This window comes from Zalophus californianus, chromosome 2 (genome assembly GCF_009762305.2).
Source record: "Zalophus californianus isolate mZalCal1 chromosome 2, mZalCal1.pri.v2, whole genome shotgun sequence".
In the NCBI taxonomy this organism is placed as follows: domain Eukaryota; kingdom Metazoa; phylum Chordata; class Mammalia; order Carnivora; family Otariidae; genus Zalophus; species Zalophus californianus.
In genome coordinates, this window is record NC_045596.1 from 155,799,202 (window position 1) to 155,824,163 (window position 24,962).

A 24,962-nucleotide genomic window follows, 5' to 3' on the forward strand; every position below is an offset into this window, starting at 1 on the left:
GGAAGTCAAGCGTCACCACACTCCTCCATGGGGCCAGAAGAAAAGAAAAAGGTCACGTGGGTAAATCAACTCAATTCAGAAATGAGTGCCTAAATATTTTATTCTGTTGTCATAATACAAGAGCTACAAGTCAACTTTCATTTCTAGACACACCGACAAAGAGGTCTCAGGGTTACTGAGACTTAAAATCAAAAGAACCCATCATGGGGTGCTCATTACATAGGAGTTGTGCGTGGGCCGGTTCAAGGTCATACACTCACCCAGGTTATACCACATGTCCCGGATTCTGAAGCCGATTTCCTTTCTCATGTCTCCGTATCTAGGAAGAAGATCATAAACAAGAAAGAGATCTGCAGTGGAAATAAGTGCATATATTAAAATGATGAGGCAAGTAAAGATGGCCATTTGCTCCTCTCGGTCACATTTATGACAGGTTTGAAGCAAGGTCACTTTAAGAAATGCAGTCAATACCAAAAAGAGCCCCCAAAGAGAACTGAGCCACATGGATAGGGGGACTTTACTAGCAGGAGGGGGCCAAATGAGAACACTGAAAAGTAACAGAAAAATAAAATTGTCAAACTTATTGAAGGGAGAAGGGGGAGAAGCATTCTGGCCAATATTAAGCAAAGAAACAAAACAAAACATAACAAGCATGAATGAAAAGGAAGATGAATGAGATATGATTTATATAGTCATGTGATTAATGTCTAACAAACATACTGACTTTATACATTTTTTATTTGAGTAACCCATCTGCAAACCAGTACGTTCTTCAAAGTACTCACACTGAGAAGCTCGAGATATATTTTCTCAGTCGGCGGGGGGGTGCTGTCCCCAGAGGAATGAACGTTGGTCCTCTGGGGCGCGGCAGGCTTACTGTTCTTACATATGAAGTTCAAATATACATATAGCATACAAACAGATATGCAGTATATCTATGGTATTAATATTTCAGGGGGGTGTGATTAGAAAACCAAAAAAAAAAATTTCTGAAAAGGTTCCTTATAGGAGTCGATAATGAAAAAAAAGAAAGAGAGAGAAACATTGATCTAGACAGTGGTTTGTGGCTGGAGATAAATCAAAATCACCTGGATATCTCTTAAAGAATACACAGGCCTGAGGCTACCCCACACCGCAACCACAGAGGCTGGGGGCTGGGAAAACGAGAAATATGGCCAATGTTCCCAGGGAACTCTAATAAGGACCTATGGCCCATCCTACAACCGTATTTCGACATTTTCTGCTCATTGCACCAAACATTGTTTTCAAATTCCTCCTCTGTAAATGCCTTCAGAAACCAGTATAAAATTTTTATTTAAAGACTTCTACAAAAACAAAACAAAAACAAACTTCTCTTACTATTCCATTTTAACAAAAACACCTAATTTTATTAATTTATACTAGGTAAGCATATGTAGTTAATGTCTGGCACATAAACAATAAATGATAATTACTTCTATTGTTTATTAATACTGCTGTTGATGCTACTGCTACTAAAAATAAGAGAAATCTTGAAAAAAACTGATTTGTATTTCTATAACATTAATAAAAATGTTTTCCCAAGGTGCACCTTTGCCCATATGCATATATATTTTATACAGCTTGTCCTCAGTCACACTTCCCTCTAATCAAAACCAGAATCATTAAGCCTAACTAGCCAGTTTATTTATCAGACTTGGCATCAACTAACTTCACTTTTGATTGTTTAACCAAAATCAAATCCATCCTTGAAAGAAGTTATGTCACTTAAGATAGTCTAAAGGATAAGAGATCCATCTTAAAAACTCAATTTTCTCTCCATACCCACCCCATAGGGAAATCTGTAAAACCGGTTTTACTTTTATCTTTGAGATTTAAATCTCAACCTCTCAGCCACCGTATCAGGGTTTTAGGGAGAAACCAGGGGTAGAGAGACACCAAATAATTTGCCTAGAATCCCCAACATCCCGGCAAGGGAACAGAGCTCAAATTTCACAGCCTTTAAATGACACATTTCTCACGTTCTATTTAACTACACAGTCCTGAGTTTCCAGGCTCCCCGTGAACTCTGAAACAGACCAGGAAGGAAAGCAATGAAAAGCTTCCCTAAATCTCTCATCGCTCTCGGTCATATGTTCACGTGAAATTCTGAGCCAGGAATCTGGAGGGCATTTTTAGGGGATGTGTTAGTCTTGGACCCTCTGCTGAAGTGCCCTAGAGGTGAAACGGTGAGGCCACAGGAGTCTGCTTTGTGAAGCGTGAGCGAGAGGTGCTGTGCCTGCAGTGTGGGTAAGTGCTGTTCTTGGGGATGGGAGCCCTGGCCAGCCTCAGTGCCTCTCCAAGTGTGGATTCCATTTTAAAAATTTGGATGGGTGGGGCGCCTGGGAGGCTCAGTTGGTTAAGCGTCTGCCTTTGGCTCAGGTTATGATCCCAGGGTCCTGGGATTGAGCCCCGCATCAGGCTCCCTGCTCAGCGGGGAGCCTGCCTCTCCCTCTCCCTCTGCCCCTCCCCCAGCGTTCCCTCTCATTCTCTCTCTCTCTAAGTAAATAAATAGAATCTTTTTAAAAAATTGTAATGGTTGATGGGAAAATGAAGGGGGCCTTGAGAAAAGAGACATGAATTAGAGGAAATCTGAAGCCTATTAAATGATTCCATTAAGACCTATCCCACCAACAACATGGGGAGCCCCTGAACAGTAATGTTTCTGTGATACCAAAAATCCTGCTCTGAATAGAAATGGGAGAATCGGGGCACCTGGGTGGCTCAGTCGGTTAAGCGTCTGCCTTCGGCTCAGGTCATGATCCCAGGGTCCTGGGATTGAGCCCCGCATTGGGCTCCCTGCCTGGCGGGGAGTCTGCTTCTCCCCCTCCCACTCCCCGTTTGTGCACTCGCTCACTCGCTCTCTCTCACACACGCTCTCTCTCTCAAATAAATAAAATCTTTTTTAAAAAAAAAGTAGAAATGGAAGAATCACCTTGCCAATCTTAAGCGAGTTTAAGAGGGCACTTACTTTTTGACAATTTTGTTGCGCTTGGCTTGAGAGAAGGTTTCAAGCTGAAGGGACTCGTGGGTGAGAAATGCTACTGCCAAATGGAAGTAATTGTTCCAGAGCTGCTCAAAATTGATTGTGTGGGTGAAAAGAAATGGAAAATAACATTAATATGGGTCAGAGTAAAACAGTGCCACATGGTAGAAATTTACTCACAGGGAGTAAGGAAAGAAACAAAATAAAATCCACCAGGCCCCTTTTCCTTTCTCGTGTTTCAGTTATTCAGCCCTGAAAGTTTTAACACTTACTATTAAGTTTTTTTTTTTTTTTTTTAATCCAGACTATTCTATTTGTCTTTACTCCTGAGATAGGGGAAAACTGCTGCCAAGAAGTGCACCTATTTATAGTGAGTAGTTTGGCAATATGTATCAAAAGCCCTAAAATTCTGCCAACTTCTGAAATAGTAAATACTTTAGGACTTTATCCTGGCAAAATAATCATGGGTATTTAAAAATATTTAAAGCAAGGAAGGCCTTCACAGTGTTATTTAAATAACAGAAGATGGAAACAATCTAAATGTTCTTAAGAAGAATTTGGTTAAATAAATCATGGCCCAGGCATGCAATGGACTGTACTCAGCCATTAAAAATACTGTGAAAACATTTAATATCATTGAAAAGATGATAGAAAAAAATTATATTAATAGGTTGCCAAAGAACTGCACAGCTTGATTCCACTTTGGCATACACACACACACACACACACACACACACACACACACACACACACACACATATATTATTTCTAACCAGCAAATCTAGATATTCCATTTTAGCTCATATAGACACACACACACACACACACACACACACACACACACATATATTATTTCTAACCAGCAAGTCTAGATATTCCATTTTAGCTCATATAGACAAACACACACATATGTATGTATATATAAATACATATATAATCTCCTCTTCTGGTGACTCTCCACTCTTAAATTCCACAGATATAAACAAAGCCACATGACACAGCAAAAGCACATCACCAAGAACTGTTTGCACCACGGGAGCGGGGAACTTGTCTGCCTTCACCGGGGCCTAGAATGGTGCCCTGTGCCTATAAATACTCTCATATTTGTTGGATGAATGAAGATGGAGCTAGGGGTCACCTGTTTCACTACCACTTCGGATTGTCACACAAGTGTGTATATGAACCCCTCCTTAGAAACGAAACCACTCGTAGGCAGAGAAATGTCTGCATGTCCATCTGCAAGCACATGTGTATATGTGTATTTGTGTTATGTTAACAGCAGAAGGTAGGACTATTTGTCTTTCAATTTTTTTCTTTTTCCTTAGCCATATTTTCTACTATTACTTTAAAAAAAAAACCTGTATTAGTTATACAGAAAGAAAAAACTCTACTTGATTGTGTCTGGAGGACAGAGTGACAGGAATGTATGCTTAAGGGAAAGGAGAAAAAACAAGAAAACTGTTTGCACTTGAAAATGATAAAATTTGAAGTGACATTTTCCAAAATGCCACAGTTGTCTTGCTGTGGCTGAGAATTCAAGGAGCTTCCTAGATGAGCAGCATGCTTACCTGAAGTTCAAAGCTTGTCTGATCCATGAAGAACTTTGTGAGAACCTCAGTAAACTGATTTATCGCACGGAGGAAAACTCTGTGGAAGGAAAATATCAGATAAAGAAGGCAACTTCCTGCTCTTCCAAACATCTCCCATCTACGTGAAGAACCAAAGCAATCTAAACCTGGATTTGGCAACATGAGACCCTTAGCTCTATCAAGGTCATCAGAGACCAACGCCAAAGTAGACTACAGCGACGCTCAAGTGCAGTTTCTAGAACTGACTACAAGAGCCACTCAAGGCTGCATCACCATTTAGCCACTTGAGGGTAGAGCCGGGATGATCAAACAGGTGCCCTGAGCCTCAGACAGGGTTCCTTGCACTCTATTGTGATGCTTCTCTTTGCAAGTCTAGTGATACTGATGAGAGTTTTTCTTTAATCTGTACGTAGTTCAGAAGGGTTTTTCTAATCAGGTATGTGGAGTTAACAACTCTAAGAAAGGTTTACTTTATTTAGTTCTTTCAAAAAATTCTGAAATCTTATTTGATATCTATAAGTGTGTATATGTATATGTACATGTATATATACATGTACATATATACACACACACATATATACACATATATAAAATTCTGAAACTCTGAAAAGATACATATATTCAGTTCATTTTCCTCCCATTCACCAAGTATTTGTTACAGTCCAACAACTGCAAAGCACTGGCTTAGGTTTCGCCTTGAAAGAGAGGGTTCCTGGGCTGAAGATGTTTATAACTTGGTGGGGGTCACTTGTGAATCTGTAAATCTAACCATGACAACAATAAAGAATATGGAAAATTCAGTGGAGGGGCTATCAAAGAGGTACGGGACATCAAAGGAAGAGAATGCCACGTCCCGGTCAGAAAGGCTTCCTCTGGAGATGGCATTTGAGAAGGACGTTGAATGGTGGCAGGTTGACAGCCAGTGGTTACATGGGAAGGCACCGCAGGTGGAAGAAGCAGCCCAACAGAAGGCACAGAACACGTCCAGGGACCAGGAAGAGGCCAGTTTGGTTGGAGTGCAGGCTGTACACTGAGGGAAATAGTGGAAGGTAAGGCTAGAAAAGCAGGGTGGGCCAGGCCACAGAGGCCCTGCCTGTCCTGACGATGAAAGCCACAGGGAGCCATGGAAGGGCGCTGTGGGAGAGCCAGCAGGAGGAGGTAGACAGGAGGGCAATGAAGAGATTCCACCAAAGCTGAGAGCCCGAGGCAGGGCAGCTACGACAGCCCAGGGGAAAGCAAGAACACGAGTCCAGAACGAGCAGCCCAGCAACTGGAGGCTCCTTACTCTACCGAGCATGGTGTCCTGCCCAGAGATTCAACAGCACTCTCTGAAGGTCGGATAACTGGTCACCTGGTCATAAGAGCCAAGTATTCAGGGTCAAAGGCTGCACGCCCAGCCCTGGGCCGTCTTACCTGCTCTGGGTCATATTCATGACCATCCAGTCTTTGGCATAGACATTCTTTCCAATCAGATCCTTAAACATGATGAAAGTCTCCATGAGGAAGTCCTGCAGAGAACAAAGGAGAAACATTTGGGGGAAAACTAGGGGACAGGAGGGAGCATGGCATCAGAACAAGACGTCCCTGGTCCATCATTACAGCCTATCTTTTAAATAAGGGTTTTTAGGGACCTGACAAGGACAAAAATGATAAAACTGAGGCTGTGAAAAGGTAAAAGACTTGCTGAAGGCTGTAGAGACCGGGTGGTGGGAGAGCAGGAAAGAGAATGTGGGGTTCTGGACCCCAAATTTAGAGCCATGGTGACTTTGGCCCTCTGCTGCCAAGTTTGTCCAAACAGATCTACTGCACTTAAAATGAATTTACCAGCAATTGTGATACTTCTTGTAACTCTGAGCCCAATTCTCCTTTATTATTGTTAGAACAGAAGAAAACCACTATAAATAAAAAGCAAAGTCATAATTCTTCCTATTCCAGAAACATTCCCACGGGTAGCCCAGGGGAAGGGGCCTAAAGGGTCCTTAAAAAGCATCAGTAGCAGTGGGTTGCGATGACAGTAATAGCTTAATAACAAAAGAACAGAGAGCACAGTATCTGCAGAACAGCTATTCGACTCAAAAGGGGACTGTGAGCAAAAAGCAACTTAGAACGATCTGGACTAAAAGTCAAAGCTAAAAAGTTCTGAAAGCCTTTTATTTATTAGTTAGTTAAATTTAGACATTTTCCACTTGGATTCCGGAGTTGAAAATCCAGGCCAATTCCTCTGGCATTAAACCGCACAGTTCTATCTCATGGATTACATCATGTAGCAGAAGGAGTGCGGGAGTTGGGAAGCCTGGGTTCTGTTTTCAAACGCTGTTCCTCCGAGACGGTGGGCAAGATGGCCGCCACAGAGCACCGGAGTGCCAACAATCCTGGCTGTCAAGTCTCTGCGACCTTTGACTCTTCCTCCGGTTCAGTGGAGAGTCAAACTTTTCTATCTTCAATTCTCAAATCATAGACATACCTCATGAGTTTTAAAATTTTTTGTCATCATATATTTGAAGTATACCCACCAATTTATTAACTATTCTATTAACTCTCCCAAATCAGTAAGTATTCGTGGTTTGTGAAGCAAGCATTATGTTTAGAGGCTGGTCATCCACTCCTGATCTCGATTCTACATTCAACTCCTGGTAAACTAATTTAACTGGAAATAGTGATGGTATAATGAAGGTAATTCACAGACTGTCCCAGGCCTTACTTTATCTCCCGCTTCCCAATGTCTTCCAAGTGATTTACTCAGAAGGCAGCAGGAGGGAGGGAAAGGACAGTCCACTGGAAGTCAAATGGCCTAGCTGTACGCCGCAGGCTTGCCCCTGACGACAAAAGTTCCCTCATGCGGATAATAATCCTTTTTAAATTAGATAATACAGGGGAAAGAGCTTACCCTTGTTTGGAAGACAGGAGTTAAACCTGGGTTTTTTTTGCTTACTTAATGGAACCAAATTGTCAAAAGATTGAATTTAGTTTAACTTCCCTTATTCTACCTGCTTTCTGAAGGAATAAAGAGTCACTAAACTATAATAATAAAATTTTTATTATTATATAATAAAAGAGACAATATTAAAATTACTATTATAAATAGCTGGCTTCATAGGCATTAACCACATGCCAAGCACAAAGCTTGGTAATTACCAGGTGTTGAGTCAATCGATACTCATTTATGTTAACCCTCAAAATAAGTGCTAGCTTATAGACAAGGAACCTGAGCTTTACTGAAGTTAAACAGCTGGGCCAAAATTTCATAGGAGGAAGCAGAATGGCCAGAATGGATGTTCTAAAGCCTGTGCTCTTAAACCACTATACCTTCTGCCTATGGAGGAGAAATATTGCTACCCTCAGCTTCCCTCCTCTGTTCCTAATTCTCTTGCCCTTGGTCTCTGCGGGCACAGTGACATATTGCTACAGGTCCCTATACCATCCTGCCTGCCAGAGCATGGCTTAAGTGGAGGCTCATGGAGGCCTCCAGATTAAGCCACATGCCATTACCACCACTACGACTACTACAGACTACTACTACTAGAGAAGAGCGCTCTCTCTGCTGTTCCTTGTGTGTTTTTCCATCATGTGGACCTCACAGAAAGGAAGGCGATTGGCAGAGAAGGAGCTGAACATCCTTGGGTGTACAGGCTACATACTACCAGTATAGTATAAATAGAAAGAAGACTGGAAAATGCACAGATGGTGGGAGATCGTCCACAGCAAGGACTAGTGCAACAGGACACTGGATTGCTGAGCCAGCTGTGTCAGGCCCACTGCTTTACAAGATGATACTTTCAGGCACTTGTTAACGCCACTAACAATTCCCTAAGGGGAAGGATCCTGGGGAAGCAGCCAGAGGCCTAAATTTGTGTCTTGGGCAACCTTTGGTTGTATGCCGAATAGTAATCATGGGAACAATTTTCTGGTTGAAAACAAAAGAGAATGGAATATTGTCAACTGAAGGTGACTGACACTTGCCAGAGGGCAAATATCACCTTACAGGTGTTATAAGGGGCAAGTATGACCTCTTCTTGTTTCCCTTTCCAGGGACTACTGAAAAGGATGATGCCAACCACATCTCCGAAGCAGTACCGTGCACTCTCTGCCTCCTAGAATCCTTGCCATGGCGTAACAGCTAGCTCTGAAAATGAGGTACTACTCTCTTCTGAGAGCAAAACAGATCTCCCAAATGGTTCCAAGTAAGGGTTCTCCCTAGATCCAAGAGACTCAGAGGGTGGGTGAGGGCCTCTCGGTACGTTTTGTAGTCTTCAAATGCTATCACAGAGAGAAAATAAGAATCAATCCTTCCCTTTTTGTACTCACTGTGGACAGTCATGCAGGACTGGAGGTGGGTAGGAAGGGAATTCGGGACTCATGATGCTCAGTTTTGTTTTTGTTTTTGCCCAATATAAGAAGTCTTAGCGTTACCAGGACCCAGTGAAGACAACTTACAACGAGGTCTTGTCTGGTCTTGAAAGTGCTGATATAGTGGCTGTAGTGACTGTCATCCATCTGCCTCAGGGTCGCAATCATACACGCCACAAAGCTCCCCTGGAAGGACAGGAGACAACAGATCCAAGACCCCTCAGACCACCAGCTGACAGAACAAGGTTTGTGCACAGGTACTCTGGCTGTCTCCCAACCAGTTACCAAAAACAGGGACCCTACCAACCTGGAAACATTGTGCGTGCTGAAGGCCTAAAATGCACACACTTTGCTGTTTCTGCTTAAAATAACCTCCTTCCAGGTTTGAGTTAAGGAATGTGGAGGGCTCTGCTCGGCCCTTTAATAGTATGACTTGCAGAATCCCGTAGGTCAACGGACACTGACTCTGAGATCTCAGCTAGATCACTAGTTGAAATACCACCACCTGGGACCTTTGAGTTTCTTGTTGAGACAGAGTTGTAGTCCATGGAGAAATGTCTGAGATAGTACAAATTTAATTTTGGAGGAATGCAAGGAGAAAAAAGAGATCGTAAAACTGAGAGCGGAAGAGCATAGAGATGGGGAAATGAGTGCTCCCAGCTAGAGCACTTCAATGTCGTTCTTCCAGTAACAGAATCCTTCAGACAGTTACTTCCAGCATGTTATGCGTGTGTGATTACAGATGGGGTTTGAAGAAAGGGACTGAATAACTTGATGATTAACATCAATTTATATTTTTGAAGTCAGGCATTACACATTCTATGTGCTTTCCTCTCATCCAATCATATTTGAATCACACACTTAATTTTCTGGCCAGAGGGCAACTATCTAGGGGAGAATGCCCTCCTGTATTTACAGAGTTATTTAAATGAATTGGCATAGAGAAGATGAATACACAGCTATTTTGGGGATGGAAGGAATGACTTCCTAAACACAAACACAATGAAAGAATACTCTCTGAATGAATGCCTTAGTCTCTTTGGTTTAAAAAGTTTTAATTTTTCTAATTATAAAAGCAATGGAAATTTATTGTCCGAAGACTTCTGACACACAGTGCCAAACCACAGAGTTTGCATTCCTGTCATTATCATACTACTGGCTTCTCCAGGCCTTTGCCTATTCTAGGTCTCTGCGTTTTATTTAATTTCATTTTTGGTTAATTTGCATTTCCTTTGTTCCGAATTACATATTCTGTCTCCTTGTTGGTTGGCCATTTGTTTTTCTCATTTTGCTGTTTGCTCATATTCTTTACCCATTTTTCTACTAAAATATCCTTTTTTTTAATGGTTTGTAATAGGTCTTTGTATATTAAGGCTATTAGCCACTCGGCACAGATTTTACAAAATAATTTTTGGAGTTTGGTGCTTGACATTTAATTTGCTTACATATATATTTTCCCATATAGGGGTTTAGTTTTTTTACCTAGTAAACTTTATCTTTTTTTTTCATAGTAGCCTTTCTATTTTTAAAAATTCATGAATCTCTTTTTTCTTAAAAATAGGTATAGAAAAAGAGGTATGGGTAAATGGAATTAAGAGCACACTTATCATGACGAGCACTGAGAAGTGTGTAGAATCGTTTTGGTTTTTTTTTAAAGATTTTATTTATTTATTTGACAGAGAGAGAGAGAGAGACAGCGAGAGAGGGAACACAAGCAGGGGGAGTGTTAAGAGGGAGAAGCAGGCTTCCCGCTGAGCAGGGAGCCCGACGCAGGGCTCGATCCCAGGACCCTGGGATCATGACCTGAGCCGAAGGCAGACACTTAACGACTGAGCCACTCAGGTGCCCCTAGAACTGCTGAATCACTATTCTGTACACCTGAAACTAATATAACACTGTGTTAATTATAATGGAATTTTTAGAAGTATAGATTATGTTTTCTTCTAGGTGCTTCTTTTTTTTTTTACATTGAACTTTCATTCCATCTGAAATTTATTTTTTTGGATATAGCATGAAATAAAAGTCAAACTTTTTTCCACATTGTTCATAATTTTCCAAATCACATTTACTAAAAATCTTCACTTTCCCTACTGAAAGGTAATAGAATTTTCATATAATCTAAAGTTGCCTTTTAAATTCTCTCAGTTCTGTTCTGTGGATTTATGTCTATTCCATAAGTCTGACACTATTTTAATTATTGTAGCTAATTATAATGTAGCCAATTATAATTATAATGTAGCTAAATATAATGTATATTGTAGCTAACTATAATGTAGCTAAATATAATGTAGCTAATTATAATAAATCTGACAGGCAAGCCCCCCCACTATTATTTCTATGTGGCTATTCATTTATGTGTATATTGTATTTATCTTCTTAAAAGTTTTAATTTATTTCTTCATTTAACATGGGGCTCAAACTCACAACCCCGAGATCAAGAGTTGCACACTCTTCTGACTTAGCCAGCCAGGCACCCCATCTTGTATTTATTTTTACTCTCATATTTTTGTGACTGAGTTAAATGGGATTTTTCTTTTACAACCCCTAAATAGCTACTGTAGTTATATAGAAAGGCCATTGAATAGTTTAATAAATTGTTCATTACTTCTGTTAAAATTTTGTTAGGTCTCTTGGGTTTCCTAGAAATGGTAGTCATTTCACTAAAAATAACAATTATGAAATTATTTTCTCCTTTTTCAATAGTCATACTAAGTTCATACATATAATGTGTGTATGTGTACGCATTTGTGTTATTACATTGGCTACAATTTATAGAAAAATGCTAAACAGTGTTGACATTTAACATCTTGATTCTCCTTTTTATGACCATCAAGTAATAGGTTGCCTAGTGATTGCATGTTAACATTTCCTTCCATTAATTTGGAATAGATGTTACATCCATCACATATATTTTGGCATCTATGGAAATAGTCATAAAGCTTTTTTCCTTTTGTTCAACTGATGTATTTTATTAACAGATTCTTTACTGAAAATATTCTTTTTCTTTTTTTCTTTTTTTTTTTTTTAAGTAGGCTCCATGCCCAGTGCCGGGCTTGAACTCACGCCTCTGAGATCCAGGCCTGAGCTGAGATCAAGAGTCAGATGCTTAACAGACTGAGCCGCCCAGGCGCCTCTAACAGGTCCTCTAATACTTAACTATTCTTGAGTATGAGAATAAGCTCAATTAAGCCACATATATCTATATTCATTCACTTATTTATTTCTTTATATGTTCTTTAAACACATGGCAGCAATGGGTTGACAATAACAATGAAGGGGTCTAGGTCTACACCTTTAGTACGGGATCTGAATCCTTTCATGTTTTGGATCGCCTGGAGTCTTAACCTAGTGGGTACCTCTCTACATTCCTATTTGGACCAGCTCTGTCACCAGATGTGACTCTTACACGAGGGACATCTTGAGATTTCTGCCCTGGCCTTTGCCTCTGCCTGAAAGGCCCCTCCCCACACCTCCACACTACCCCCTCTACCTTCTCCAAGTCTTCTTCCAAATTTTCCCTTCTCATGAAAATCATTCTTAATCACCTCGTTTAAATTTGTAACTCTCCCACCTTGACTGCCCTCATCCTCTCATTTTTTTTCTTCATGGCACGTATCCTATTTTTTGTTACTGGTATTTGCTAGAATATAAACTTCGCTAAGGTAGTGATTTTTGTCTGTTTTGTTCCCTAATCTCCCTCCAGTGTCTAGAATTAGTTCCTGGCTTATAGTAGTTTCTTAACACCTATTGGTTGAATAAATAAATGGCTTTTATTGACTATCACCATTTGGAATGGTTCTTTGCCTTCTGTCCTCTAAATAAGATCAAATCGTAGCTTTTAGCAGCATAAGTAGAAGATGCTTCATTTTAATGATACAGTATGGTCTTCCAACAGCTACCTCTGGTTGCAAAGGTACTTCTTTGACATCTAACTGAGGCCCAGGAGGTGGAGAGGGAGAGACCAGGGCAACCAGATGTTTCTAAAAACATGCTCATCACAAGTTCTTTCAAACATTTCTTTTTCTTTGAACCAAAAGGGCTGGATGGTACCACAGGGCACCAATCTACAAGCACGCTACACAGCAGTGGAAATGCAACGCAGGGGAAGATGGAACTGATCAGAATTCCTCTCCTCGCGACTACAGTGCATAGTTGGAAAACATAACCTGGTAAGCTGCCCAGGGTGGGGGCGGCCGCCATGCACGGCCTCAGCAGCCGACTGGCTGCCTGGGACCCAAACCCCCATTCAACCCCCTGGTGGTCTTGCAACCTCAGGCAGGTTTCTTAGCCTCTTTCTGCAAGTTTCCTGATTTGAAAAATGCAGCTGAAGGGCGACCTATCTTCTGAGATCTGTGTGAGGCTTCCATGAAATGTAAAGTGGTGGGGCACCTGGGGGACTCAGTCAGTTAAGCGTCTGCCCTTGGCTCAGGTCATGATCCCAGGGTCCTGCTCGGCAGGGAGCCTGCTTCTCCCTCTCCCCAACTTGTGCTCTCTCTCAAATAAAATCTTAAAAAAAAATAAAAAGAAAGAAATGTAAAGTGCTTAAAATAATTTGATTAAAAAAAAAAAAAAAGACCCAAACCAGCTAATGACTACTAGTATTATCATCACTACAGCTAGGAGTACTAATACTGTTCCTATTATCATTCTAACAAGGGTAGATCCAGAGGAGCATGTGAGATTTAGAACGCAATTACTTGAGATAACAGAGGAAGGACTGAATGTAGCCACCACAACCCTTCATCTTCTGCTCACAAAAGCTCATGTTGTCCTTAAATGAAATATTCAACAAAGGGTGCCTGGGTGGCTCAGTTGTTAAACGTCTGCCTTCGGCTCAGGTCATGGTCCCAGGGTCCTGGGATCGAGCCCCACATTGGGCTCCCTGCTCAGCAGGAAGCCTGCTTCTCTCTCTCCCACTCGCCCTGCTTGTGTTCCCTCTCTTGCTGTGTCTCTCTCTGTCAAATAAATAAGTAAAATCTTTAAAAAAAAGAAATAGTCAACAAATATTAAAAGAGCATGAGGTCAAATGGGTACTGAGTTTGCCTACCTGGGGAGCCCACACATCTCAGTCTCTGCTGGATCGTATTACAACAGGCTTGTCTAATGTTCAGAACGGATCTGTACACTTTGTGTTTACAGGGTCCCCAATAACTCTCCCCCCTTAACCTCTCCCACCATCCTGTTGGAGCATTTTCCCTCGAGAGAAAAATCAGTGTTGGAATCAAGATCTGCAGGCAGTTAGAACCAAGGTCACTCATCCTGGAGGGCTGGAAAGTTCTAGAGCCTGCTCATTGCCCCTGGCAGCTGTGACACACAGCGTGCAAGCAGACGGTGAACTGGAATGAGTGGGGCCTGTGGGAATCTGGTCCCAAGACGCTGGTCCAGAGGACTCCCAATGGGCAGGTGGGACACTGAGAAGCCGCAGTGGCTGCCTGGTCCCAACATGATACTCACAATATGGGGAGATTGTCGGCTCATCCCAATTACGGTCCGGTTGATCCTTCTCAGCAGCCGTTCCATTATCAGCTGGATGTGCATCGCCGTGGGGCCCTGTGGAGGAAACACGGGAATTGACCCCACTTCTTCTGACTCAGCTTCACTTTTCATCAACTGACCTTTGAAAGGTGAGTTTTCTCTTAAGTCTCATTCTGGCTCTTCCCTGCAAAGCAATCTCTTGTCCAAAAAGGGAAAAAGAAGTTCACAGATGAACACATACTGTTACTTGGGAATCAGTTGAAAATGATTAGGTATGCCATGTAAAAGCTGAGTGTGGGGATGCAGGGGAGAACACCTCCCTAGTAACCCAGACCATCTGCGCTCACTACAAGGTCACTGTGACCACCAACTCAATGTAGTTCTGGGGGGACACCCCTGGCATGAGAAGTCAGTCCTGATGCTGAGTACATGGGGTGGCCCAGGAGAACTAGGCATGTGCATGGGAATGAAAAGGTAAAAATTCAACATTCTTGCCACCTTCTGTGTAGGAGGAAAAAAAACCCAAGAAATTCAAGTCAAGGAGATTGGTATTGACTGAATGTATGTGTTCAAAAGTCATATGCTGGGGGCATCTGACTGGCTCGATCGGTAAAGCATGTGGCTCTTGATTTGGGGGTTTTGAGTCTGAGCCCCACACAGGGCACAGAGATTACTTAAAAAAAATTTTTTTTTTAGCTAAAAAAAAAGTTTTGGAAACCCCACAAAAGTCATATGCTGGTGCTTTAACTTCTCATGTGATGGTATTTAGAGATGGATTTGGGGGAGGCAATTAGGTCATGAAGGCAGGGCCCTAGTCTTAAGGGTTAGTGTCCTTATAAGGAGACACCAGAGAGCTGGCCTTTTCTCTTGCCACACATATACTGAGGAAAAGCCACGTGAGGACAGAGAGCCAGCAACCGTCTTCAGGCCAGGAGGGGCCCCCCCCCACCAGGAACTGGACTGCACGGGCACCCTGACTTTGGACTTCCAGCCGCCAGAACCACGGGAAATAAATATCTGTTGCTTAAGCTGCTCAGTCTAGGGTATTTTGTTTTGGCAGCCTGAGAAGAATAACACAAGAATTTAATATTTTGACTTTGTCATGTGTCACTCTGAGCAATTATTTAACTTTGTTGAGCCTCTGTTTTCATAGCTGGGATAAAAAAGTTTCCCTTACAGGAATTAGCTGAGCTGGTGTACACAACAGAGAGTGCCTCACAAGTACGTATTTTTTTTTTTAAGATTTTGTTTATTTATTTGAAAGAGAGAGGTAGAGCACAGAGAGAGATGGAGAGGGAGAAGCAGACTCCCTGATGAGCAGGGAGCCCGATGTGGGACTCGATCCCAGGACCCCAGGATCATGACCTGAGCCAAAGGCAGATGCTTAACTGACTGAGCCACCCAGGGGCCCCACAAATACGTATTCTTTATTTTTCCTTCTCTCCTTCTTGTGACTCGATGTTATACTCATTCAGCTCCAAGTTAGCAATATTCAACCTTGTCTTTCAAAACTTTTATCCATTCTTGCTTCATGATACATATTTTGAAACTCCTAGTTAATGCTTCAAATAACTAAATCACTACTATATATAGTTTTATTAAAATATCAAGTATTGTTAGCTTCCCTTTCGTGCCTCCCTTCTTTCCTTCTTTGTTTTTATTATATATTCACTTGCTTCCCATTTCTTTGAGGGAACGTGATCCATAAACGCTGCCTCTCTGTTGAGGCATTTTACCCTCTATTATGTAACAAGACCACACCCCAGACCTGGCTAGGTGTGTGAGTCCTGTGCTGGCCCCGCGTGGAGGTAGGAGAAGGAATCAGGCATTCTCGGCCCTTCAGGGAGTCACCTCCAGCAGGAGAGCTGGGGCTTGAAGATAAATAAGCAAAACACTGGATCCTCCTAGAAGGTCAGCTCCATGAAGGCAGGCTCTTGCTTCTCTTCTTCACTGCTGCACCCTTAGACCTATCACAGTGCCCAGAGCGAGGGAGCTGTTTAAGACCTGTCTGCGAACTGAATCATAACTCAAGATACAAAACAATAAGGACCTTAAGCAGGATGTGAGGAGAGCACAAAGGGAAGCAGCAGACTGGGGGACTTAGGGCAGGACTGCACCAGGAGTGACCCCATGGAGGTGCTTACTGCATCTAGACTTTGAAGAATTTGGACATTGTGCAGACACAGCTTTGGGAAAAGAGGAATCCTGGACTATTAAAAAAAAGGCATAGGAATCATGTCAGTAATTAGAGCCGGGAATTAACTGAGGAGATGAGGGGATAGGGGAAGACATACAGGGTTGGTCTGAACATTTAAGAATGCTTATGGTGGGGGGTAAAACTGTATCATTATCAACACCAAGAAATTATCAAATTTACTACTTTAACAGACGCTCCAGGATCAATAATCTTGAATGCTTCTGCTCATTACAGGGAACCTTATCAGGAAGACAAAAAAAAAAGTTTCTTCAACACAATTAAATCTTCCAGCATAAGATGTAAATACATTCAAGTCATTTCCAAAGAGTCCTTCTGTGTGGTAAGAAGGCAGGCAAAGATATTATATTAAAATTTTTATATTAAATATAAATCTTCACATTTAATTAATTTTATATTTATTTATGTTATATAAATATAATATATAAATATATTTATATTAAATATAAATTTTATGTTAAATTTATATTAAACAAACATAATTGTATAATTATTTATATACATTTATATATTTTATATGTAATTTATGTTTATATATTTATATTATATATTATTTATTTATATGTAAATATATATTTAACAATGCATAATTATATATTTATAAGTATGATAAATCAATATGATTTTATATTAAATTTATATAAATATAAATATTTTTATAATTTATGTGTTGTCACAATATAATATATAGTATATAATAATATTATTTTTATATAATATATAATAATACATATTTAAATGTAAATATAAATTTACTATAACAAATTTATATTAAAAAAGATATATTAAAAACAAAACATGGGGTGCCTGGGTGGCTCAGTCAGTTAAGGGACTACTTTTCCCTCTCCCTCTGCCCCTCCCCACCAGCTTGTGCTCTAATAAATAAATAAAATCTTTAAAAAACAAAACAAAACAGTATCAGATGTGGAAGAGATCTAAGAGGCCATCTAGAACAATCCCTACATGTTATGGAATGGGAAACTGAGGCACCTGCAGATTTGTCTAAGGATACAGAGCTACACATGCAAATACCAGCACTAGAAAACAAACAGCCTGATTCCCATGTTTCAGGTTAGCTTTGGATCATATACATAAACACTTCTAGAACACACTGGAGCCCTGCCAAAACCAAAGTCCCTGGCACACTGTTGCCAACCATAGCTTGGAGCTTCATTTTAGTATTTTGATTACCGAGTCATAAGAGTTACTTTTTAAAAATATTCTTATCATTATGAGCTGATTGGTCACATTTATTTATTTGTTGTAAAATCTTCGGTTAGGAATCAAATCCCCAATCATAAAATTCCTCGGGGAAATTTATTATATTTTATGTGGTTTCTAGAAACACGTTTAAGAAAAAAAAAAGGGGGAACATGACCTATAGTTAATAAATATCCAATAAATAATACAAATTGTAAGGTGTGCTTCAGGGGCTCGGGTAGAGAAGCCAATGGCGTTCTCCGGCACCTCCACGGCTGAGGCGCGAATTAGCACAAATGCAGACGTGCCCGTGTGAAGATGAGCAGATGAGGCCAAACTGGGGTGGACCGGGAAAGGTGACCTAAGTATTTAGCTACGGGAAACTGACAGAGTGTTCTTCAGCTCCTTTAGCAGAAGTGAATCTAAAGATATTGGTAAGAGAACGGGCGTAGGCAAAGCCAAGAGTGTTTTCACTGTTCTGTGGGAACACCGGTGCCAGGTAGCCATTGTGGGGGGGAGGGGGGTAAGTATGGTTTGTGCTCAGCTGGACACATTCTGCCAACTTGTCCAGCCTCCTGAGAGGCGACCCTGCCTAGGCTATGGTCTGTGCTATCTCTAGAGCAAGGTAAATCCAGGCTGATGCAGCCCCAGGGTTTCAGGGAGGATGGGTGCCCAGGTCAGAGAGACGATGGGAGGTAAGAGAACACATCATTTCCACTAGGCTCCAAAAGGAAGGATCGGTGTCAGGGAGAGTATAAAAATGAGCGCATCTCAGAAGCTCGGGCACATCTACAACAGTCCTATCATACCAGAGGTAAAAGAGGGCCGAGGTTTCTGCATAAAAAATCTAAACAGGGCTCTGATTCCTCAAAGCCCCCTCAGGGATCTCAGTGGTGAACAAGCGGGGAAAACCAGCCCACAGCAGGTACCCCAGTAAGCGGACATCTCCTGGACCTAGATTTGCAGCGCAGGCTCTGGCAAGAGGCAGCCCCTCCGATCACCTCAAAACCAGCCCAGCCTGCCCCAGTACCCAGGTTCTAAATGGCCTGGGCCAAGCCCTGAGACGAGGAAGGCCCTGAAGTCATTCTTGCCCGAGGCAGAGGGACCCGTGTGTGCTGTGGTCTGCATCAGGCGATGATTCAACTCACCACATCCTTCCTGTCCAGCACTTCCAGGATATTGCTCAGAAGCTGCGAGCTGGCCTCATGGTCTGGCTTGCTGGAGTTGTCATCTAACTGGCCGCTGAGCTGGTCGATCAGCAGCGGCAGCAGCACCTCTCTGCACTCTGGGGGAGAAAGTGCACCCAGCTCACCAGCTGCAGCAGCCTCCCCTGAGGTGCCCCACTTCTGCCTGCAACTTTCCCTTGCCTGATACCACAGCTGACCTCTGAGCTCCACCCAGCAGGGGCACAGCATCCTAGGCATGGAACTGCAGCCCTGTGACTTGACTTTAAAAGCTAAGAAAAGTACACCGATCACAGGCACATAAACAAAAAGGTTTAGCGTATTCAACAATGTCTTTAGCTTTTTTAAAAAAAAATGCCAACTTGACAGCTAAAGGCTAAGTCCTACGAAAGGAATAAATTAAGCAGGTCACATTTTTTTAAAAAATTGGAAAGTTTCCACCTGATGGAGAGAATTTACTCTAAAATTTGTATAAATACTAAGTGAGATTTCCTAGGACATTTCAATGTGTTTCAAGGACATTCTGATCATGTTTTTGCAGGCAAATGGGCTTCACAACATAAGGGGTTATCTTTCTATGATGTCTTCCTTCTGGGATCCTTGCTATTAGAAGACATTATTATGATGAGGCCAGATGTTCTGGACGCTAACGGAAATGACTGTTAACAGTGAGAATACTTCCTCTAATTGGAACACATAGTGCGTGCTTACTCTGGTGCTCAAACACCCCATTTTTATCATCTCACGTATCCTTTCTGCATGCTTCGAGGCAGAGATAGCATAGCATATTAAGATGTCTAGTAATATTATGTTTTCTACTTGAGAGCATTCACTAGCTTTATGCACATCCCCAACTGTGCCCTTGTAACAGATGGAATTTCTAAGCAAAAATTCATAGGGTCAGAAAGTATCAGAGCCAAAAGAGGCTACTGATATGATCTAGTTCAAATTCTTCCCTCCATGGAAATGGAGGCTAAGACTTACAAAAGTTCCTCGTGTGTCCAAAGTTACATAACCAGCCAGGTGCAAGGCCAGGAGGCCTGCCACCAACAACCCACTCACCTTTCCCTATTTCTGAAGAGTCTTATTGGTCCTCAGACCCTCCAGGCAATACATGCAACATGGGGTCACCCTCTGGGAGCCTGTGACCTAGTGGTAGCTCCAAAAGAAATTCCCAGAGCAGCCCCTCTCTAGCCAGTCTTGGGTTTATTGGAGAAAGACCAGATATTGGACCTCTTCTCCATATCAGCTTTGGGACAGGAGCACAATGATTTAGACTTGCTGGCTGTATGCTTGCCTCTAGTTACAAAATGAAGAGCATCTCACCCACGTACAATTTTTCTCTCCTCCATGCCTTCTGGCTCCCCCACGAAGCCCTCCCTGACCAAAACCTGTGACTTCCAGCGTTTGCCAATTTCTGTGGTGTAAATATGACCACTGTGACCCATTTTCAGCTCCTCATGTGACATGACCGAGCATGGAAATTAAGAAGAGACACACACAATCCGCCCCCGAGCCAGGACGGGGTGGGGGGCCAGCACACCCCTACGCGGCTGCCCCCTAGCTTTTCAGGTTATGCAACGAGTACAGGTCGAAGAAGACACATTTGTTGAAGAGAACCATCTTTCCTGCTTGCCTGCTACTTTCTGGGGTGGCCCATTTTGAGGACCAAGTTCTCTTAATTAATGAAAGACTGGACTGTTCTCATTAAAAAAATGCACGGTTTTATTCTCTTAGATCCTTTTGGGAATACTAAACTGACTTTGCACCTTAAAACTGGTTTCTCAGGAGGTCCTTAAGTGCCAACCAACTACTGGCAATGTCATTAGCAGCAAGAATTTCGGTGCATGGTAGTTTTGGTGGGGACATACCGGACTGCCAGAAAAGATTGCTCTCCACTATCTTGGTCATGCAGTTCAGTTTCTGGCGAACTAACTGGTTGTCAGGGATGCTTTGAATGAACTTGCAGAAGAGCACGCTGCAAGAGAGATCCCAGAGGTTAGTATTTTCCTTCTGTCACACTGAAGGTAACATTCCACGGCTCTCCTCGACTCTGAGATCCGGGCTTGGAGAGTTTTCCCTGGAAATCTCTCCCAATGCCCTGCGAGTCTGCCCCTTGGAGGTAAAGCCGAGACTGGGTTGCACACGCGCTGCAGCGCTCAGCCTCAGAGCCGCCTCTATTTAAACCGCCCAAGCACAGTCACGGCCACCCGGGCTCTGTGGATCTGCCTGAACACTCCTCTTCTGCACAACCCTTTTCTGGCTAACTCCACCCCGGTGTCGCTCACCATCTGACTTTGCATTGCTGGGTGCTTAGGGACAGGGCTGGAAGCGTATTATGTACTTTCTTCTGGAGTTAATTTCACGTCTGCGTGTCTTGATTCCCCAGAGAAAAGTGCAAACCTCTCTCAGGGGCAGGCTTTGTGTCTTCTTTTACATTTTCCACAAAAACTGAGCACCAGAAGGGGTTCAGTTAATACGTGTTAGAGGAATAAGAGAATGTGCGGCAGCCCAGGCCCCAGCCAAGCAGGGGAGCTGCTTCTTTGTTAAAGTCAGTGAACGTGCTCTGCTATTTACCTGAGCTCCACGGGATCAAACACAAGTTTGACGTCGTTAATGATACTAGGAAGGTACTTCAGAGCTGCCCCCTGTAAGAAAAATACCGAAAGGCAAATTCAGTTGCCAAGCAGGACAAATGCAGAATGTATTACTTAATCCCAGGAAGAAAAGGCTTGCATCTACATAGGAAACTGCACATAGATGCTCTCGCAGTAGAGAGGACAGATAAATGTTGCTAATGGTGATTGCCTAAAAGCTTTTTCCTAAGAGGTCAGATGGCACGGCCTTTTCTTTTTCTTCATTATCAACAGGTACTGTTTGTTTGGAATTCATTTTTCTATCTAAGGAGGTAGTTAAGATCTTGACATCTCCGTCACAAGGTGGCCATAAAGAACAAAGAATAAATCATGAAGTTTAGATCTGAATCCTTAGCGATGGCATATTTTACATGAAAAAATTACCAATTATGAACATGATGGTGACTTTGGGCTTCTGGGAAGAATGGGGGAACTCAGAATAAAAACCTGTTGTCTGTAACATTGGGATCAATTGGCTGAATTTACACACGCCACACAAGCCTTTGGTGGGATGTCTAAAAGCATAGTTTGTCTGTGGCAAACTGCCATTTGAGAATACAAACGGACATAAAAGTTAAAACACAGGTTCTCCTTTTACTTTTTGTAAGTACTAAAATTCACAGGCTTTCCGCGAATGATGATTCACTTTGCTTCTCTCCTACCGTGTCCAGTTCTATGTTGTCACAGAACCTCAAAAACGAGGTACCCAGGCTAATACCATGCTGACCTTGATCTTGACAGCTTCCTCCAGGGGCCTGTCCATTAGCATATTGAAAGCAAGAAATAACTGGCGGATTGAATTATTAAATTCATCTCCATCTTCGCTTTGGCCATAAAATCTTAATAGGAGAAAGAGAAAAGCGATCAGGTTTTCCATCTTTAACGACTGATTTTTTTTTTTTTTAAGATTTTATTTATTTATTTAACAGAGAGAGACACAGCGAGAGAGGGAACACAAGCAGGGGGAGTGGAAGAGGGAGAAGTAGGTTCCCCTCCGAGCAGGGAGCCTGATGCGGGGCTTGATCCCAGGACTCTGGGATCACGACCTGAGCCAAAGGCAGACGCTTAATGACTGAGCCACTCAGGCGCCCCAGGTTTTCCATCTTTAAAAAGAAATTTTTGAAAAGATCTGTCGCCTAAGCAATGCTGCAGGCCCATGCCTCCCTGGTCACCACTTGAGACTGTGCAAAGGGAAGGTCAGAGGGTGCTCCAAGATGGTTTTGGGGAGACGCCCAGTAGGCTGACAAGATATTACCACCTGGACAAGAGCAGGTAGGAATTTTTACATAAAGTCCTACCACAGAGCTCTCCACTTGGTCCACTATGGTCAGCCAGTCGGGAAGGACTCCCTTGAAGCTCTATGAAGCTGTCTGTCCTAGCGGTGTATGGGCACTTCCAGCAGAGGGGGGAACAGCAGGAAGCTGCTCTGCCTGAAGGAGCAGATGAGCCCTGTGCGCATGCCCACCTTCCTCAGCTCATTAGCAGAACGCCCGATATGCAGGGGACTCCCCCAGCTCACTTTCCCAGCCCACACTCTTGCCACAGCCTATCCTCCAGCATCCCTCCTGCCCTCCTCCCTCGTTCTCCACTTCTACTCTCTCCGTCTCATCTCTTCAAGCCCTGATCATTTGAGCTGAGGTTTCAGACAATGGGTACAGAAGCTCCTCGAACCAGCAACCTTCTGAACCCAATCCAGTCTGCGAGTCCAGGAAAGCCAATCTTTACACTGAAATGGCCAGCTGGGTGCTGACCTGTTCTACAATCGGGCCTTGCGGCACACAGGTCCACCTCGCCTTCACTAATTCATGCTGGTTTTGATTAAGGCACTCTGCTTGTCTTCAGGATTTGTCCATCTGTTGAAAAGTTGGTTCTTTCTTATAAGTAGAAATCAGAGGTCTTTAGCCCATTTCTCAGAAACATGAAAGTCCCAAATTGTAGTCCAAGTGCATTTACACTGGGTGGCAATATTACCACCAACTGGTCAAGAGTAGGGATCATTTGGAATCAGGATTTTGTACACACACACACACACACACACACACGCACACATATTTAAGTTTGTCTGAATTCACCTACACCTTATAAGGGACTCGTGGAATGCCAACTCCCCTGAGAAAAGTATTCAGTCAGAGGGTTATTGGTCATTCTCAATTCATCCATTTAGCAGAACTAAAAAAGAACTTTACTTGCAACTTAGTCCACAAAGTATCTCAAAATTAACCTACACAAAGCAGAATCCCCGATTCTCCTGATCCTCTTTAGTATTCCAAGTCTCGGCAAATCAGCACCCAAAACCTGGAAGTTATCAGGATTCTTCCCTTCTTCTCATCCTCCCACGGAATCTAACAGCAAGGCCACCTTGCATTCTGCACCTGTTGGAGACGGAGCCACTGTGTCTCACACTTGAACTGCAGCAACCCATTGTGTGCTCACCCAGGGTTTGCTCTTCACCTTTGATGATCCACTTTCCACTTAAGAGATGAGATGATCATTGGAAATGTAAGCCAGATGTTACCGCTTCTCTAACTGAAACCCTTCAATGGCTTCCCAGTCCACTTGGGTAAAATCCAAACTCCTTACTATGGACTGCCAAGTCCTACCTCGTTTGTCATTCGCCTGCCACTCCCCCCTCCCCCATTCCCATTCCCCATGCTCCAGCAGCACTGGCTTCTCCCGATTTCTCACACAGGCCCTACAGAACCTCGTGCACACTGGCACTCCTCCTCCCTGAGACCTTCACAGGTGGCCTCCTCCTGTTTGGTCTCAACTCAAATGCCAATTCCCGGAGACGCCTTCTCCCTCCCTGGTCATTATCCCCCCAAGGCCTCCCCAGCTAGCCCTTACCTATTTGAAATAATTTTAAGGTTTCTTTCTTCACTATTCGCCTCCCTGGCTTCAACCCAACCCACAAGCACCATCAGAGCTGGAACCTTGTTTCGTCTGCTTCTAGACCCCCAGGACCCAGACCAATACAGGCCATCCTCGGTGCCAGGCATTTAAATAGAGTGGACTAGGGGCGCCTGGGGTCTCAGTCAGTGAAGTGTCCAACTTCTCATGTTGGCTCAAGTTGTGATCTCAGGGTCCTGGGGTTGAGCCCCGCATTGGAATCCACACTCAGTGGGCTGTCTGCTTCTCTCCCTCTCGCTCTCCCTCTGTCCCTCCCCCCACTCGTGCATTCTCTCTCTTGAAACTCGATCAATCAATCTTTAAGAAAAAGGGCATGGGTGGGGGACACCAATACAAGACTGAGGTGGAGTTCTCAATGCCCTACCATGGGCAATTTACAATTTTAATTCTCCCTAGGTGTCTCCT

At 42.8% G+C, this 24,962-nt stretch overlaps 1 protein-coding gene across 1 annotated transcript in view; it reads right to left on the bottom strand.

The window, feature by feature from the left end:
• Positions 1–24,962, bottom strand: part of DOCK5 (dedicator of cytokinesis 5) — a 202,846-nt gene that overhangs the window by 45,436 nt on the left and 132,448 nt on the right. The window contains 10 exon segments of the mRNA XM_027597925.2: positions 261–319; positions 2,990–3,090; positions 4,573–4,651; positions 6,007–6,101; positions 9,028–9,126; positions 14,395–14,490; positions 18,979–19,115; positions 20,886–20,992; positions 21,592–21,662; positions 22,378–22,489. Coding sequence (XP_027453726.1) covers positions 261–319; positions 2,990–3,090; positions 4,573–4,651; positions 6,007–6,101; positions 9,028–9,126; positions 14,395–14,490; positions 18,979–19,115; positions 20,886–20,992; positions 21,592–21,662; positions 22,378–22,489 — 956 coding nt within the window.